This window comes from Perissodus microlepis, chromosome 6, assembly GCF_051167445.1.
Source record: "Perissodus microlepis isolate ML-2025 ecotype Zambia chromosome 6, ASM5116744v1, whole genome shotgun sequence".
Classification (NCBI taxonomy): domain Eukaryota; kingdom Metazoa; phylum Chordata; class Actinopteri; order Cichliformes; family Cichlidae; genus Perissodus; species Perissodus microlepis.
The window spans coordinates 16,852,942-16,870,402 of record NC_140466.1 but is presented as its reverse complement, the minus strand read 5'-3'; the positions used below and the strand labels follow the sequence as shown (position 1 = coordinate 16,870,402).

Genomic DNA, 17,461 nt, shown 5'->3' with positions numbered 1-17,461 from the left:
AATTCTGGCTCATTTTAGGCTTATCAGGTCATGATAACATATATTGCTTTTTTTTTTTTTTTTTTTTTTTTTTTAATATTGGCTGGTTTTCTTTGTCAAAGTACATTTTTTAAGGCGTGTCCTCGTAGGTCACGTAGGTCAGGTCTGTCTTGCTCCCTCCTGAAGGGCAGCGTTGGCCAGTCTCAGGTGTTCATTGAGTGAGCCCATCTCCAGCTGGTCACGCCCCCTTGTGTCACTTAGCTCTACATATGCCTCCTTAAAACGCTCATAAGCGACTTCTTTCTCCTGGAATAAGGACAGACATGGTAAGCATAGTTAGGCCATTTAATTGTTCTAAATTTTTAATGTGTATTATTTCTGTGTGATAAAAGAGATTAGACTATAAAACATACCTTTGTAAGAGATTGCACTTCATTCTGTAGACAACTGATTTCTTTTTTAAGATACTGAACTTCATTTTCTTTTGCTCTGAGTAGAGTCTGTAAGACATTAAACACAACCTCTTATTCAGTAAAAGGACTAGATGTTACAATCCCTGATAATGCATTGCTTTAAATGGAGAAAATCTTGAGGGATGGCTGTAACGAGAAAAGGCAGCCCAGAAACGTTACCAGTTTGGGACACATTGTCAGTAGTGGACCTTGGATTCATCGGGTGTTTCGGCCATTATCACTAGACACCCTCATCCAAGGAGGCCACTGGCTTATGTTTATGTTAAATTGTTATTTCTCTTCTTTCTTCTGTTTAGTTTTCTACAGTTTATTTTCTTCTATCTATTCAATGCAACTAAAACATCATACTTACCTCTTTAACATTTATGGAGCCTCACCTTTTCAAAGGGATAGAAAAGGTGATAGAAGTAAGACAAGATGGGAGAGAGCAGAGAGGAGAGCTGGAAGGGGGGCACCCGATCTGGCTTCCCACACCTCCCCGCCGGATCGGGCTGTACGCTCTACCTCCCCACTGCCTCCCAGAAAAGGGAAGAGGAGCAGAGGGGAGAAGAGCGAAAAAACCCACCAGATCAAAAATGCAGAGCTGCCTGCTATGGTGACTCATTGTAAATAAGGAAGCAGCTGAAAGTAGCTTATCTTACTATATTCATCTAATTCATTTGACTATTGTCATTTTTTAAAACAGAGTTTACACAGTTCTTTAAATTTCAATGCGCTCACCAGTCACTTTACTAAGCACACCTGTTCAACTGCTTGTTAGCACAAATATCTGACGTGTCAATCAAATGCCAGCAACTCAATGCATTAAGGTATGTAGGCATGGTCAAGATGATCTGCTGAATTTCAAACTGAGAATCAGAATGGAGAAGATAACTGATTTTTAACACTGTATAGTTGTTGGCATTTTCTGAGTATCTTTAAATAACTGTTGATCTACTGGAAGTTTCCCGCACGGCCCTCTCTAGGATTTACAGACAGCGAGTGAGTGCCATTTCTCTGGGAAAAAATGCCTTGTTGATGCTAGATTGATTTACTATCATAGGAATCAAAGTCACCTGAAATAACCACTTATTACAACCAAGGTATGTAGGTATGTCTGAAAGCACAATATATTGAAACTTGAAGCAGAAGGGCTACAGCAGCAGCAGCCTGGGCTCACTAAAACTAGACAAAAGAAGATTTGAAAAACGTTGCCTGGTCTGATGAGTTTCTGCAGCATTTGGTTGGAAGGGTCAGAATTTGGTGTGAACAACATGAAAACATGGATCCATCCTGCCATGTATCAACAGTTCTTTATTATTTTGTAGAAAATAATAAAGAATCTCCATCAGAATTTTAATTATCACTTTACAGTGTAATAAAAATGGAAAACATTTGACAGGCAGGAACCTGAAGAAAAGAAATGATTCAAATGCATCCTAGATGTGCTTAGATTCATGAGTCGATTGATTCACCAGAGATGCGCAGGATGATGATGTACTTTATTTCAGCCTGTAGGTGGCGATATGTACTGCAGCTGAATGCTCAACAAAAATGAGGCCAAGAAACAGGTGACAGCCGCCACAGGGGGTCATTAAATCAGGATACAAGGCAAAAGAAAACACTTTGATCCATTTGTTTTTATGGAGTGGGTTCAAAATCCCACAGACATAGATCAGATGCTGTTGTGAGGTTCCCAGTGATGACAGTAACGTCAACATTTGTCCTTTAATATTTCCACACAGCTATAAATAAAGTTGGTTTGAGCGTGGGCAAATATATTTTTCAGCTTATCTCTTTTCATATAAGAAACTCTAATCAATACCTCTAATTCTGATGCAGCGCGCTCAGTGTTGCAAAGGGAGACCACATCCGACCTCTGACCTGTGATGAAATACCGCATACGGCTGATCTCTTCTGCCAGTTTGGCCTTGAGATCCTGTAATAGAGATGTGTAGCTCAGAAATAAGAAGTATTACAATGTATGTGCTTCTTTATTATGTTTCCCCAATATGTAAACGTATAAGAATAAAATAAAGAGGATGTGAAGGTCATCGTTTCACTTTCTAACACATCATGTTGTTCTGTATTCAAATTCATTTGCAAACAAAGGCTGTGCAGAAACCTGGTTCTCTCTTCTGAGCTGCTCCAGCTCCTTCTCCTTGCGTCCGAGCTCTGTCTCTCGGCTCTTACTGCTGTGTTCAGCGCAGTCCAGCTCCAGGCACTTCTGAGAGTAACGCTCTGACAGCACATCTAACTCAGAGTGCAAGACATCCACCTGGAGCCTGGCATGCACAAACAAACGAGTTGTGAGGTTTTTGTGAGGTCTTAATTATAATGCATCACAACAGGCGTGTGGTCAAGTGTAGAACATCTTCAGCCTGCAGTGAGGAGGGCTATGGTACACTTACGCCTGCCCTCGGCATGATGAATCCACATGTGCCACTCCTGCGAACGACTTCCTGGCCTTCTCCACTTGTCTCTCCAGCTCCTCTCTGTGAGCTGCTCTCAGTGCCTCCATAGCTTTTGATGAACAGTTAGTTAGCTAGTTAATGCATTCGGTAAACAACCTTAAAACAAGAACACCAAAAGTAGGCTTGCAGGTGACAGCAGCATCAGTAGGTAGTACTGTATACAGTAAATACCATATATTCTATTTTTGCACCACTGTTTTGCTGCACTATGACTCCAAGACCAGTTCCTTTTTTGTGTACACACTTGGTATTAATAGGTTTCTCATATGTGTGAGCTGATGATTTCTTGACTGTCATGTATCAGTCAAGAAATGTTAATTTTACTGAATTGCAAATCAATAAATGCCTTTTTTGGCATGAAATACATTTTAGTGCAGGTCCCTAAAAAGTTTAGATGAAAGAATGAATTAATCAATTTCTTCACTTAGATGACGAATAAAGAAGAGTCATTTCGGTGCGGTCGTTTCGCACTGTCATCCTCGGTAGGTCTAATAATGGCCGAAATGATTTGTGCACAACTTTAATCTTTTCCAGGATTTAGTCTGAGCCGTAAGAGGGAATTCGTAGAAAACACCCTCACTGGATTAACTGGCTAAGACAGTGGATGGATAGTTGCATACTGCCTTTACGGTCATAAATTAATGGTCCCTCATACCTAAAGCAAGATCTTTATTTTCAAAAGATTAACTTTCAAAGTAAATTGGAGTCTAGTATCTACTCTACTATTGTGAGGTTTAGGACTGAAGGAATTAAATATTGATAAATGATATGACTATGTAACATGCATGTAAGGGACCAAGGGCTAAGATTCATAATTATTTATTTTAGTTAAAATAAATACTGCACCCTGCAGAGAGCAAAAAGCAAATCCTCATGTTTAGCTGAAGCTGCTGTTGCTGTTGATACTCCGTGACTCACCTTTAGCAGCTGCTTGGCTCTCCTCCTGTAGCATCCTGTCTTTTTCCTCTTCTAGCTTTTTTATCTCCTTGGCATGCTTCTCCTGCAGCTCCTGCAGTGCTTTCCTGTGTGCTACTTCCATGGCCTCCAGTCTGGCCCTACAAGGTGCCCCAGTGCCACAGGGACTCTCCACCTCTATACCCATGGCCGCACGCTCCCTCTTAATGCTCTCCACCTGCTTTCGAAGAAAAACAGCCTGGAAGATTGTTTTATAGAAAATGTGTAGGGGTAGAGAGGGAGGAGGGGAAAAAAAGACTGAAATCCCGATCCCTGCTGGATAATAGTATAATTTTCTTGCCCTGACTCTGTGCATCGCTTTTTTTTAATTGAAAGTTCTCTCCTACCTCTTTTTGCAGTGCTTCAGCTGTATTCATTGTGATCTGGGCGCCATTTATGGATGGAGGAGCCTCCTTCATGTTTGATGTATCGGTTTGTGACCCAGTGACAGACTGGTTGACCTCTTGAGGTGGTGAGTGATCTCTCTGTGGAGTAAGTAGAGATGCAGATGCCTGTGCGGTGCTTGACTGATAAGCCTGGGTGCCTATGAGAGACTGTGAGCTCATGTCCTGAAATGACATTGTCTCAAATTCTGCCCACTTCCTGTTAACTTCAGAGTCCATAGTTTCAATAACAGGCACAGGTACACTCCCCTTTTTCAGCTCCATGGACTCCCACCTGCTGCCCATCTCATTGACGGGGAGCCCCTCCTCAAACCACTTGTTCCTCTCCTCCAGTCGTTTTGCCTGCTCGCGGTCCCAGCCCTCCCCTTCCTCTCTCTGACTGGCTGGCGATAAGTCCGCACCCAGATCTCTGTCTGCTGCTTGGTGGTGGATTTCGGTCTGGTAGGAGTTTGCAGCTGTAGTGGTGGAGGTGCAAGTGGCAGGTTCATAGCCCGAATCCTTGCAGGTGAACTGAGCAGGGGGTTGGCATGGTGACAGTCTCCGGGAGAGGGGGTTCTCTTTCTCGCTGCCGATGTCTGATTGGCTGAGGTCCGAATGAGGGAAATACAGGAGAGTAGAGTTACACATTCAAAGAAAGATAAGAGAGACAAGGTCCGCTGCAGGCAGACCACCCAATCATAGCCGTGCTCCACAGAAATGTTCAGATCTTGTTTTTGGAGACTGAGGATTTTAGCACTATGATAAACATCACGTATTCACCATGTAGGGTGTTTCTGTTCTGTCTGCCACTACTTAAGATTAAGAGATACCAGTAATTTTAATTTAATTTAAGATCATTTACTTTAACTTGATTCCAGCTTTTTATACTGCTTTGGTAATGAAATGCACAAAGTCTATGAAGGGCGCAGGTACAGGGCTAGTTAATTCTATGAAAAAAATAATAATATAAAACTATAAAAATAAGAAAGTAGAAAGAACTTTTGCAATGATGCCTCACAGCAAGAAGGGTTTCTTTTGGCTGGCTGGGCCTTTTGTAAGGAATTTTCATGTTCTTCTTGTGCACGTGTGGGTAATCCAGCTTCCTCCCACAATCCAGAGACACGCATTAAGTTAACTGGTGATTCTAAATTGGCTGTACGTGTGAGTGTGAGCATGAATAGTTGTCTGCCTCTCCGTGTTAGCCCTGCGACAAACTACCTGTCCAGACTGTAACCTGCCTCATCGGCTTGCACCCACCTCGACCCAGAATCGCCTTTATTTGACAGTTTCAGTGAAGAGAGACAAATCAGGGAAATGACGTACAACAAACAATCCAGCCAGACTGTTTTACACGCATCAGGTTCTAAGTTAAATGAAATGACTAAATAGTGTATGTATGTAATAAATAGTGTATATGGTTCTTGAAATGAATTCCAGTTCCAGCAGCTACAACAGTCACAGTCTGCTGCATTAAGCCTAATGCATTAATAATAGTAATAAAACAATGTAATATGTAAAAGCAAACACACACTGATCACATATTCTATGTGCACTAAGAATTTGGGCACATTTTGCAGATATTATTTATTTTCTGAATATTATTACAATATGTTTACACTCATGTGTTCCTTAAGTCCCAAGTAAAGGATCTGAACACTTCCTGTTTCACTGTCTCCCACCATAGTGCCAGACTCACTGTGTGTTGTTCTGGATCGCCTGCTTCAGTAACTTCAACCAATTTTTCCGAATTCTGGATGTCACAGCAGAGAGAGTGAACACTGCTCCTTTTGTCTGGGGCAGATCAAAAGACACAACCGCACGCACGCACATACACACACACACACATACACGCGGCGCATTAAACAGGAAGCAGCCAAACATCTATTTGTCTGGCTGTGAAACTGGGAGTTGGGGGGGGTGGAGGTGTTATTATTTGACAGTGTTTTCGTCTACTGAGCAACACCATTAATAATTCAAATTGAATTCAATTTTATTTATATAGAAAAAACAAAAGTGCTGTAAATACATACTTGTATTTGGAGTCCGTAGTTCTTGTCCACATCACAATCTGACACATTCACGCAGGACGTCAGGTCGATCTCTCCATCCAGGTCATCTGACTGCAGCACGACAAGAGCAGCATAACTTTAGCTGAGTCAAATAAGGTCACAGTTCTCCCCCAAACAATTCATTTTTCAGGAAACTGACCTACTGGTATCAAAAAACAAATTTCATAAAGTCTTCCCGATTGTGCAAAAACAGCACACCAGAAACTGCTTTAATGTCATACCTCCTTTGCCTCTGAATCTCTGTAGTATCTCAGCGAGGTGTCACCGAGAACAAACCAGTGTTTCTTCCACTGCGGAAAGCACAGTAAATATGGACAACGATGAACTAACTGGTGCCATGACCATCAAACCCATTCATTGGCATTCATTTCTACAGTATGTAGAGTCTTTTCAAGATGTTTCACGATGATGAGTCACGTTGGTGGTGTTTTGAGCCTGTCTGGCAGGTTTTATGAGGATGTGGTTACAGCTAGAATTAGCATCTTAGTTAAATATAATAAGATTTTCAAAAGAATACCTTTACCTTGCCATGTTCATCCAGTCTGGACATCCACCCCTTTGAGAAACAACATCTGCAATTAAAGCGATACGAGCAAACAGAATGAAAGAGCTCTTTTTGTGGTTTATCTCTCACACTTCATTGTGAAACTAGAGGAAGCGGAAACTGTCGGAAACAGACGACTGCACTCTTGAGATAACTAATACAGATCGACGCATGTGGCGAGGTGCAGATAGAGAAAAATACAACTGAACAGGAACATTCAAAGAGGAAGATGTGTAGTTTCTGTGAACCATCAAACTGTCAGAGGGAGAAAGGAAGGGAAAGGGGAACCAACGGTACATTATTAGAACGATAGTACCAACTGAAAAATACTCACCGTGTATGACGAATGTGATCCGTTGTCATCGTAATATGAAGAGGAGGAGAAATAGAGGAATTAGGTTGGAAGAAGTGCCCGATGTGATATGTAAAGAGGATGTCATAAAAGTTTCACACATACAGAGGTGCCTACATATGGAGATGCTGTGTGAACTACTAAAAAAAAGTTTTCAACAGTGAAACAGAAACATTGTTGAACGTTTCATTTCGTGGTCATCCATCAGTGTACAGTGACTCAGCTGTTTTAGTCATGACAGCACAACACTGCAAATACAGGAAACAGTTAACTGAAACCATCCTGGAACCTATTAATAAAGATGATAAATCGAATGAACATGCTGCCCTAAAACACAGAGTGCTAGGTAATGACTTCTGCTTGTGAGTGTGTGTCTCTGCGAGGGGCTGAAATACATGAATGACCTATTTTCCTCCAAATGCTCGTGTGATATATACAGACGCAGGAAGTCATGAGACAGTGCTCACCTGTGTCTGCAGGCGTTCAGGAGGAGCCGGTCGCTCATTCACCTTGGAGGATCTGTGTTTTCCACTCTGGCTATCTGAGGTCTTTGATGGATTAAACAGACAGGACGTTCTTGCCTTTTTAAACACAGCCGTTTGTGATAAACATGCCTGCAGTGACTGCATCTTACCTGTGTATGAAGAGATGCTGCCGATCGTCTCCGAGACGATCGTCCGTTCTCAGAGTCTCGACATTTCTCCCGTCTGTCTCTCCCTCTCTCTCTGCCTCTCCCCCTCTCATCTGACTCCAGCCTTGAACTGTAGAACTGGCTCGATCTGTCTATTTCGTCTTGATACCTTAAAGTTAATGTGTAGAGGAAATGAAAAGAGGAAATATGTTTTGAAAGTGAACTTTTGCAGACCTCTGCAAAAGGTTCAAGAGCATGTTTATTTTCTCAGGCCATAAATTAATGCTATCAGTTACCACATCAGATAAATACATATCTTCACAGAGTTTTCTGCCCACTAATTTTCCAGCTAGTGAAGGAGTGATGCACAGATCACAGCAGATTGTAGTGCACAAGTCCAGACTTTAAACACTAAGTGAAGCAACTGAACCAAAGTATTGCACTAACTGTTTATGGATTACAGCCATTTTTATACAATTATCAGAGAGTGCAATGGAATAAGGTCACTGGTGTTTACTGGTGATGTGACTGCTCATAGAAGCAGCAGGATGAATTGAGCATTTACAGGGCTTTACTCTGTGGTCAGGTTCCACCAAATGCCGAAAAATTGATTGGACAACTTCACGGTGCAAATGGATAACGACCCAAAACATACTGCACAAACATCTCAGTTTCTCAAGGCAAAGATTCAATGGCCAAGTGAGTCAGCTGATCTCAACCTAACAGAGCATGCCTTTTAATTTTTATTTTTTTTAACTGAAGCCAAAAACTGAAGGCAGAGAAAGCAAATAACAGCCAGCAGGTGGCTGCCCTGAAGACCTACCAGAGCATCTCAGAAGAGATAATTCAGGCAGTCACTGACTACAAAAGACTTTTATCCACTAGTTTCTTTTGGTAGCAGTTAAGTAGTGAAAGGCAATATGAAGTGCTGTTAATGTTGATTTTGGTTCCTGCAACATTACAACTGAAGATTTATAAGGTTTAAAATGTGGTAAGAAAACTTCAACTATAACTGCTAAAGCCTATTTTGGCTAGCGTGTGCATCTCAGAACCTCTATCAGTCTTGGATGAGCTGAATATTTCTGTGTCCAACCACATTTCGGTTGGCATTTAGGTAAGGCCCAGTTAGGTGTTTAAACAGATACAAGTGCTCAAGACCAGCAGTGAGACAATGCCACATCACCAACCTGTATGTCCTGAGTCTCTGGTCCCTGCATGGACTGGGACTCTGGTTCCTCAACCTTAGCCCTGGAAACTCTTCTTCTGACTCCACTTGGATCTTGGGAATATCAGCCAGCACTATGTAATCATCTATGGTCATCCCCACCTTAGATTTAGAAAAGATTTAGCATGTTAGCATGTGGCAAGACTGATTTTTATATGGTGTTTGTTAAACAAATAGATAATTCTAAAAACTGAAGCAATTGCAGGAGTGCCTTAAATCTGCATTCATTTCATTTATATGGCATAATGGAATATTTACTTTACCACTTTAAACACTTCCTAATGAGTTTATTGTGCCAGTTGCTAGTTGTGAATTAAAGATTAAGTCTTTCTTCTTAAGTTTAGTCATTCTAAGTGCCAGAAAGGAGCATTATTCACAGTGTGTTTATTGGCTAACAACTCAAGGTTGACAATCAGCCAAATTCCTGCTCACACGACTTATTTACCTCCTCAGCATCTACTGCAGCCTTTTTGGGTTCAGAGATCAGCAGGGTGTCCATGCCTCGTCTAATGGCGCTCCTGCTTCGGTCACCTATGACTTTGTTTTTTCCTTTATCGGCTTCATCTGTTCCTGTAATTGTAGCTTGTGACAGTGATCCACCAAAGACTTGAGAGACTGTGCCCCGCCTCGATGACGAGGATCCAGGTGAGGCCGGGATGCTGAGTAAAGAGTGTGCAGACCCCTGCCATGAGTTTTGTGGACTCAGCCTGCTGTCTCTGGAGCAGGGTTCTCTTTGTGGGGAGTGGCTGGTGCCGTATCCGTTCCTGGATGGTGAAACGTCACGACTGTTCCGAGTTCGAGTGTTGGTCGAGCTGTTGACAGCTGTTCTGATTCGTGGGGATGGTTGGGATAGCTCATATGAATTTTGCTGAAGAGCCGACGAGCCGCGACGGGAGATAGACTCGAGATTTCTGTACAGCTTCTCAGAGTCTAAACTGTGCCTGTTTGAAGCTTGTGATGGACTCCCTGACTCTCGACTATATCCCTTTTTAGCATCATATTCACCATTCTGTGAGAGCAAAGAGCCTGCACGCCTGTGAGATGGTGTGGCCCTGGAGGGAGACACGGTGCGAGAGGCATTGGACAACTTTCGACAGGATGGACTCGACCAGCCTGATGTATGGCAAGAAGGACCATATGATGGAAGCTGTGGAGAGCTGTGAGATGAAGTATGAGACCGAGTCTGACTCCTACAGAGGGAGCTCCCTCTCTGAGCTCCCACAGGCGATTCGGTGAGCTTGTAGCGTTCTGGACTCATAGAGCTGTGACGTGTCGGAGAATTTGTCGGGGAATCTCCTCGTCTAAAGTTTGAGTGGTATGTGTATCTCTGCGGGGATTCACTTCTCCAAGTTTCCTGCATATATGTCTCATGATTTCTTCGCTGGGAAGGCACTCCCAGGTTGACGTTCCTGTAAGGGACACAGGCCTTGGGCTCGGGAACATAGTTGCTTGGAAGGGGATGGCCCCGCTCATAGTAACGAAACTGACATTTTTTGGCCTCCTCAATCTGCTGCTCACCATCACCTCTTCTGTCGGGAGAGAAGTAACCACTCTCTTGTCCCCTATCTCCCCAGGACTCTGAAAATCAAACAAATCTGTGATCATTGCCTTAATAATGTAAATAGCTTATCAGAGAGGATTATCTTTCTGTAAAATGCTCATGATGGAGTTTAGTTCTAACTGGGATGCATGTCTGTGACTGACCTGACGCCTGGCGGGACCTGTTTCTCCCTCTCCTCTCATCCATCCAGGAGCTTTCAGTGCCTTGTGGGGGAGAGGAGTCCAGTCGTGTCATTTCTCTTTGAGCCACACAGTACAGCTCCAAGCTGGGGGATCGGCCCCTCTCTGAAGAATCCAACTGATTTGGAGAGCTGGGAGAGGTAGAAGACAATCAGTCGATGGGCAATAAATTGTTATTTGAATGCATCTAAAGTGTTTGCTCAAGTTAGTGAAGAAGCGCTTCAAGAACATCTTTACACATCCGCTGTGCTGTCAGTCTAAGATTTCCATCAGCTTTGTCTTTCATTAAATTCTTGGCATTAAACAAAGAAGGAAAATAATGTTAATCTTCTTTTTCCATACAGGAACTTTCAGAGGAACTCAGAACTTAATTATGCTCAGCAGAGGAAACCATCAAAACAGCCCCTGCTCACATGGTATTTAATTTTACGTACAAGAATTTTGTGGGTCGGGCTTGCAGGGCTGAAGGATTAAGACTGATCACGTATTCATTTTATGGATTAGAACCATCTGTAGGTTATATATAAAATATATATTTCTATAAACAGCATTGATTTTTTTCATACGTCAATTAAGTTACAGATTAATTTAATTATTAGCTTAATCAACTTAATTATTGGCATTATTAATGTATTAGTTAGGTGTTATCATGTACTTAATTCCTCATTTATATATCATTACTCCTTCTTAGTATGCCATTTATAAAAGCAGATGTATTCTTATGACTATATTCAAGTTTCAACAGACTTTTCAAATAAATATAAAATGCTAGAGGAGTGTTTAGAGACTCACCGGTGCTGCTGCAGCTGTGATAAGAGGAAAAGACTCAGTGTACCGAATATAGAGCCTGAGTTATAGTCAGAGACTCTCTGAGATCACTACACTGTGAGAGAACAGTGCATATTCAGTGATTTGAACAGAAGCCCTGAGTGCTACGGTAGTTATTATGGAAATATGATGAGAGCAGATCTATGTCCACACAGATGAAGTGTATAAAACACTGATGTAATTATTACATTTTATGTTGATAATTATGCACCCGTTTCTATGCTGAATTTCCAGATAGGGAAGCTCACTGTGTCTGCACTATCAATAAGCAGATCAGTTATCATTATTGTGGCACTACAACATCCAGCGCCATCAGCAGTCAATCAGGTCCTCTTCCTCCTTAATGCCCCACTTAGTCTAAACCTTTTCCTCAAAAGTTTAGAGCTCACCAAAGCAAGAACATTTAAAATATCAAGAACTATAAATGTTTTTTTTTAACTATCGGCACTTTAGACTCTGGAAGCTAGGGATCAAGTGAGGTTTGTGGTTTGCTGCCAGTGGTACTGGGACGTTGTACAAAAATGGTGAATAAAAAAAAGGAGGACCAAATTCTTCCTCCAAATTCATCAACTTCATCTCACATCGACGTCTTGAGGCTTGATCCTGGGATGCAATTGGGTGTTCCAACATGACAATGACCCCAAACACACATCAAAACGGGTTAGGAATGGATAAAGCACGCTTAACATTAAGCGTTTTGAATGGTCGTCTCAAAGCCCCGACATCAACCCTATTGAGGACTGAAGCCACAGTTGTGTAAGGAATGTAATGTAAATGAACTCTACCAATACTGCCATAAAAAGTGATCAAATATGTATCCAGAATTATGCCAGAAACGACCAAAACAGTTTGGTTGAGGTGCAACTTTTTAAGGGACATTTAACCAAATATTAATGAGGGTATACTTTGGACATTAAAACTTGTGCACCCAGCTCTTGTTTTTAAAAATCTACACAGTGGACATTACAGTTCACATTATTAAAACCCCAGAATTACCATGACATTCACACCCATGATGAGTGTACGTAAATTTATGATCACAACTGATGATTGAGCTAATGGATGTTATTGAGCTGGCCAGTCAGTGATACTCGTTCACTAACTCAGTGTATATAGTACAGGCAGGTTCTTGGTAAAAAGTGGTTTCTTAAAAACGGGACACTGGATACACTCACCTGGATTGTATGTCAGTATCACAGATATTAAGTTCCCACTCAGGACTCAGACTGTGCTCTAGACTCCACTCGTAGGTCCAACCGCCTCTGACATCATCACTACTGGCACTTGTGGTCACCTCAGACAGGGCACATGTGTCGTCATCATCATCATCTGTATCCTGGTTTGTGTGGAGCAGAAACATATCTTAAGCATTTGGATTAATAGTGACAATTAGACATTTAAACTAAGAAAAATGCTGTCAATCAGAATGTTTTGTCTCTATTTTTGAAAACTATTTAAACTCAAACTAAAAGTGTCGAAACAATGTCTGCTTTTTTTTTTTTTTAAACAGTTCAGTAATAACATGTTTAGCAGTCCTAACTTGGATAATTCAACCAATTTAAAACCAAAAAAACGACAGAATTCAACAAATTTATGGGAACCAAAATTGTCCGTTTGGCATAGCGACTGCAGCCTTGTCTAATTTGACTTATTCTGCAATTCTTAAAAAATATTTAACCTCCTAAAAGTGCAGGTTTCTCAGTTATTTGGATTTACAATAAACCAGCCAATGCTTATATCTAATTATGACCCACTAAAAGCTTCATACAGCAACTATGTGATGGCATGTGTCTACTCACTTTAAAAATCAAACAAGTCACAGCAAAACAAACTGAATTTTTATACAAAAGTAAAAAACAAACTAACTTCCTGAGTCTGAGCATTAACACAAATTCCACTTACTGTCACTGATCACTGACCTTCAGGCAAATCTGCTGTCAAAGCTGTGTAGCCACTTCTGTCTTTGCTTCTCCAGTCGTTCCAGCTAAGCCAACACATCTAGCCTGCACAGGACGTAACTCAAGCTAGTCTCTGGTCATGCTCATCATTATTTCATTGCTCCAGTGCTTTTGCATCACCAGAACTGCCCACTTACTGTCTTTCTTATCATTATCTTGATCTCTCCTTCAGGTCAGCTTCTCATTAACACAAAACTTGTTCTTCTCATTTTAGCTCCTGATGCTTCCTGGATGCAGGACTAAATAAAATGCATCAGTTTTTCTCTGTTTTCACTTGAAAATAAAATCTACATTAGAGTCATGATGTTGACTAACATAAGTTTCACAATGACATTGCTCTGAATAATAAGTTAAGTGGGCCGGTGTTGCACGAGGATATGTGCCTGCATGTGTAATATGGGCGTATCAGATTACAACCTATTCCCTAAGGATGGTAATGAGCTTTCATTAATTAATGATACAGAATCAAATGCCACCATCCTTCTCCCACCTCCACAATTTTATCACTTGGTAATTGTATTATAGGCTGACATCATTCTTGTAAGTTGTCATTTTATTTTATTTTAAATGTTTATAAAACTGTCGTATAAGCAAAGAATCTGAGCATCTGGGTAGTTTTGCAGCCAACCTGAACCTTTGGTACACAAATATATAGAACTGTGCAATGTTGACCCTGTTTTGCACCCATCGTATGAATTATAAATATGGGCTGGTCACCTAGGAAACAAACCAAAATTATGTTGCGCTTGTGAATTGTTTTTGAGCTGTTGAACTGAATAAATCACAAAAGAATGGATCTACAATTTTCATCACCTCAATGAGGGCTTCCAGTCAGAGACCATAAGGGTAAGGCAGTATATCTGTGCTAATCAGAAAGTTCTTCTTTACATCCGTGTTAATCCAAACTTGACCTTTTACCTTTTGGATATAAGAATTCATAGCTTCATCATTTTCAAATTTGTGAATAAATTGTTCAAAGTTTTATCAAAATTCTTTCTTTGGCTGCTTCACCATAACAAACGATCTGCCTCCAACCTTTGACTCTGCTTAGCACAGAGATCCTGACCATCTGTTCAAGTCAAAGCAATTTCAATTTTATTCAATTTTATTTATATGGTGCCAAATCAAATGAAATCAAATTAAATTAAAGACTCTAGAAAAACACAGAGAAAACCCCAACAATCAAACGACCCCCTTTGAGCAAGTTCTTGGCAACAGTGGAAAAGAAAAACTCCCTTTTGACAAGAAGAAACCTCTGGCAATATACGTATGCATCCTTAATGAAGCAGAGGATTACCAGACAGATAGTAGCTAAAGTAAGACTTACAAGTTTTAGGTCACTGTAATAAAGGGTATTCTGTGAGACCATAAAAACCTTTAGTTTTCATTCTTTAGTACCTTTAGCAACACAAACATGACCCTTGCTCCACATTTGGTTTTTTGGGATCTGGTCAAAAAGACCTGGGAAATGCTCAAATCCCTCTTCTAGGTTTAAAAACTTGTAAGTGGCCTTGTGATCAGTTATATGATCAGCTGAACGATGCTTTATCTTTAATTTAAAGACTTTGTACATACCCAGGTGGCTACACAGAAAGCACAGTAGCTGATGTAGCTACATACCAGCTCCTGCAGAGTATCCTGTTGTGCAGCATCTGCTGCAGGAGCGCCGCTGACGTGCATGTGATCTGGCCGCAGGCAGGAGCTACAGCGGGAGGGGTCAAAGGTGTTGGGCTGGAACTGGCAACAGTAACAGTCTTCAGCAGGGGGCGACATGGTCCTGTCCTGTCCTCTGAAGCTTAGGGTGCACATTTCCAGACACATTACTGCTCTAACTCCATTTGATTGACTGGTTTCATTGGACCTGGAGTGCTGTTATTTCCCAGGAGGCTCTTGGTGGGATCTTGGTGGGAGTTCATTAGCATAAACACAATCAAAACAATTGAATACTTATTATACTAATTAAGCAGACTTTAGGAGATTAAAGGTTAATTCTCTAGCTTTTTATATCTGAATTGCTTATAAGCTGAAGCATGATTCTTAAAAAACAGCTGCTCTGTTGCTATAAATTGATCTCATTGAGTCATAGCACTTACAGTGGTATGTATGTAATGCTGAACTAAAGTGAAATACACACCACTACTGCTTGGATACCTTTACACCTGCTCACCTGCTTGTAAAAGAAACCCCCTAGTATATGTCTGTGAAGTATATATTAATGGCTTGTAAATCTCTAATGGAAAATAAGAAAATTGTTTACCTTGGTGACATAATCCAATGGTTTACAGAGGTTATATCCAAAAAAGAATCCTCCAGCAAAACTTGACATCAGAATGGAAATGATCTCGTGCTACCATGCAGGAGTTAAAGACTGTGGTCTTTTGTCAGAAAGCAAACTTTCATTGGTTCTCACAGGGCCCCAATATGGCAATTGTGTCCTATCAGGTATCATCACCTTTAGAAAATGAAACTGAGCACTAACTCCTCTTAACAGATGTCTTATGGCTGATGATGTGCTGCTGCACAGATGGTTGCCCTCACCCTGAAGCCTCAAAGGAAAGAGATAACTGAACAGAGAGTACCACCAACATAACATGATACACATGACCAAATCATACTGTATCTTAAATAATAATTTTCACTGGGTGCAAGAAAGTAAACACAGAAAATGATGTTGTTCGTAAGATTAGGGAAAAATTAAATTGTGGATGTATGTCCTCGACTTTTGTCTTATTCATGTGTATTCACCACAAACACTAAACATCGAAAACTTTCAAATAATTGTTTTTTGGGATATTTGTTCTTTAAGCCAGGTGCTGAAACCTCTGAAATTACATCAAGCAGCTTAATAGCTTAGCTTGGCAAAAAGACTGGTAACACTGGGAAATAACTAACCAAGTGGGAACACCAGCATTTCCGCATAAGGGTTTGTCTGCTGGTTGATTGCAATTTCCTGTCTTTATATTAAAGTAAAACAAACACACAGTTTTACACTGTAGGGCCTCTCATTTTTCTGCCTAAAGCCTGCCAATCGAATAAAAATGTTTCCAGATTTGTAATTTTTTTTACATGCAGTCCACTCACATTTAGATGATCAAGTATATAAGACAGTTTAGTAAATTTCAGTGATGAGTCTGAGGCCATTTTCCTGCACCTACACAATATGGGGGCTGCAAATAAACACCATAAGTCCTTTGTGTTATTAGTATTGGCTTGATACCAGGGTAATCACAGTACAGAAACTTTAATCTAGCAACACTTAGTGGTGTTACTCGCTGATGCTCATATGGGTGTTAAATGTCTGTAAAGTTGTAATGATGGAGGCCATAGCAGCTTTGTAGCAAGAAGGTTGTTGTTCTCCCTGTGTCTGTGTGGGTTCTCTGCAGGGTACTCTCTTGGTCCCCAACAACCCTGAATTGGAAAAGCAGAAGAAAATGTTTTCCCTGAGTCATAACAAATAAATATATGAAAATGCAACAGTTCTATGGATAAAAATGTCTTGTTGATGCCAGAGGTCAGAGGAGAATGGCTGCACTGCTTTGAGCTCATAGGAAGGCAACAGTAACTCAAATAACCTTTCAATACAACCAAGCTATGCAGAAGAGCATATCTAAATGCACAACACCTTAACAGCAGCATAAGACCACACCGGGTGCCACTCCTGTCAGCTAAGAATAGCAAACGGACACAATACTTCAAACATTGCCTGGTCTGAGTATAAGTTTCTGCTGTGATATTCATATTAAGACAGTTCTCAAGACAAAAAGGGGCCCAGCCCTGTATCTCTAATGGTGTTTCTAATATTTCTTTATATCAAATTATTTGATGGATTGAATTCAAACAACCTTAGCCTAAACAAAATGGGCCACAGAAAA

At 40.9% G+C, this 17,461-nt stretch overlaps 2 protein-coding genes across 5 annotated transcripts; both read right to left on the bottom strand.

Annotated features, from left to right (window-relative positions):
* Positions 1-47: 47 nt before the first annotated feature.
* Positions 48-9,154, bottom strand: LOC146385428 (TRIO and F-actin-binding protein-like). 4 transcript variants are annotated; one of them, XM_084931114.1, is made up of 14 exons: positions 9,026-9,154; positions 7,842-8,007; positions 7,675-7,755; positions 6,835-6,867; positions 6,533-6,601; positions 6,273-6,362; positions 5,939-6,033; positions 4,207-4,846; positions 3,824-4,058; positions 2,843-2,954; positions 2,557-2,716; positions 2,257-2,370; positions 393-479; positions 48-285 (listed from the first exon to the last, which is right to left on the bottom strand). In XM_084931114.1, exons 4-14 carry the CDS (start codon positions 6,859-6,861, stop codon positions 139-141), a joined length of 1,776 nt encoding a protein of 591 aa, XP_084787240.1. In that variant the 5' UTR covers positions 6,862-6,867; positions 7,675-7,755; positions 7,842-8,007; positions 9,026-9,154; the 3' UTR covers positions 48-138. The 4 variants fall into 4 exon arrangements, with proteins under 4 accessions (XP_084787240.1, XP_084787237.1, XP_084787238.1 ...); XM_084931111.1 differs by lacking the exons at positions 7,675-7,755; positions 7,842-8,007; positions 9,026-9,154 and adding an exon at positions 7,190-7,635 and having other exon boundaries at positions 6,835-6,883; XM_084931112.1 differs by lacking the exons at positions 7,675-7,755; positions 7,842-8,007; positions 9,026-9,154 and adding an exon at positions 7,190-7,635 and having other exon boundaries at positions 3,824-4,040; positions 6,835-6,883.
* Positions 7,657-15,362, bottom strand: LOC146385427 (uncharacterized). Its single transcript, XM_084929936.1, has 7 exons — positions 15,210-15,362; positions 12,807-12,967; positions 10,768-10,934; positions 9,509-10,641; positions 9,026-9,165; positions 7,842-8,007; positions 7,657-7,755 (listed from the first exon to the last, which is right to left on the bottom strand). The coding sequence occupies exons 1-7, from the start codon at positions 15,360-15,362 to the stop codon at positions 7,657-7,659; spliced, it is 2,019 nt and encodes a 672-aa protein (XP_084786062.1).
* Positions 15,363-17,461: the final 2,099 nt, after the last annotated feature.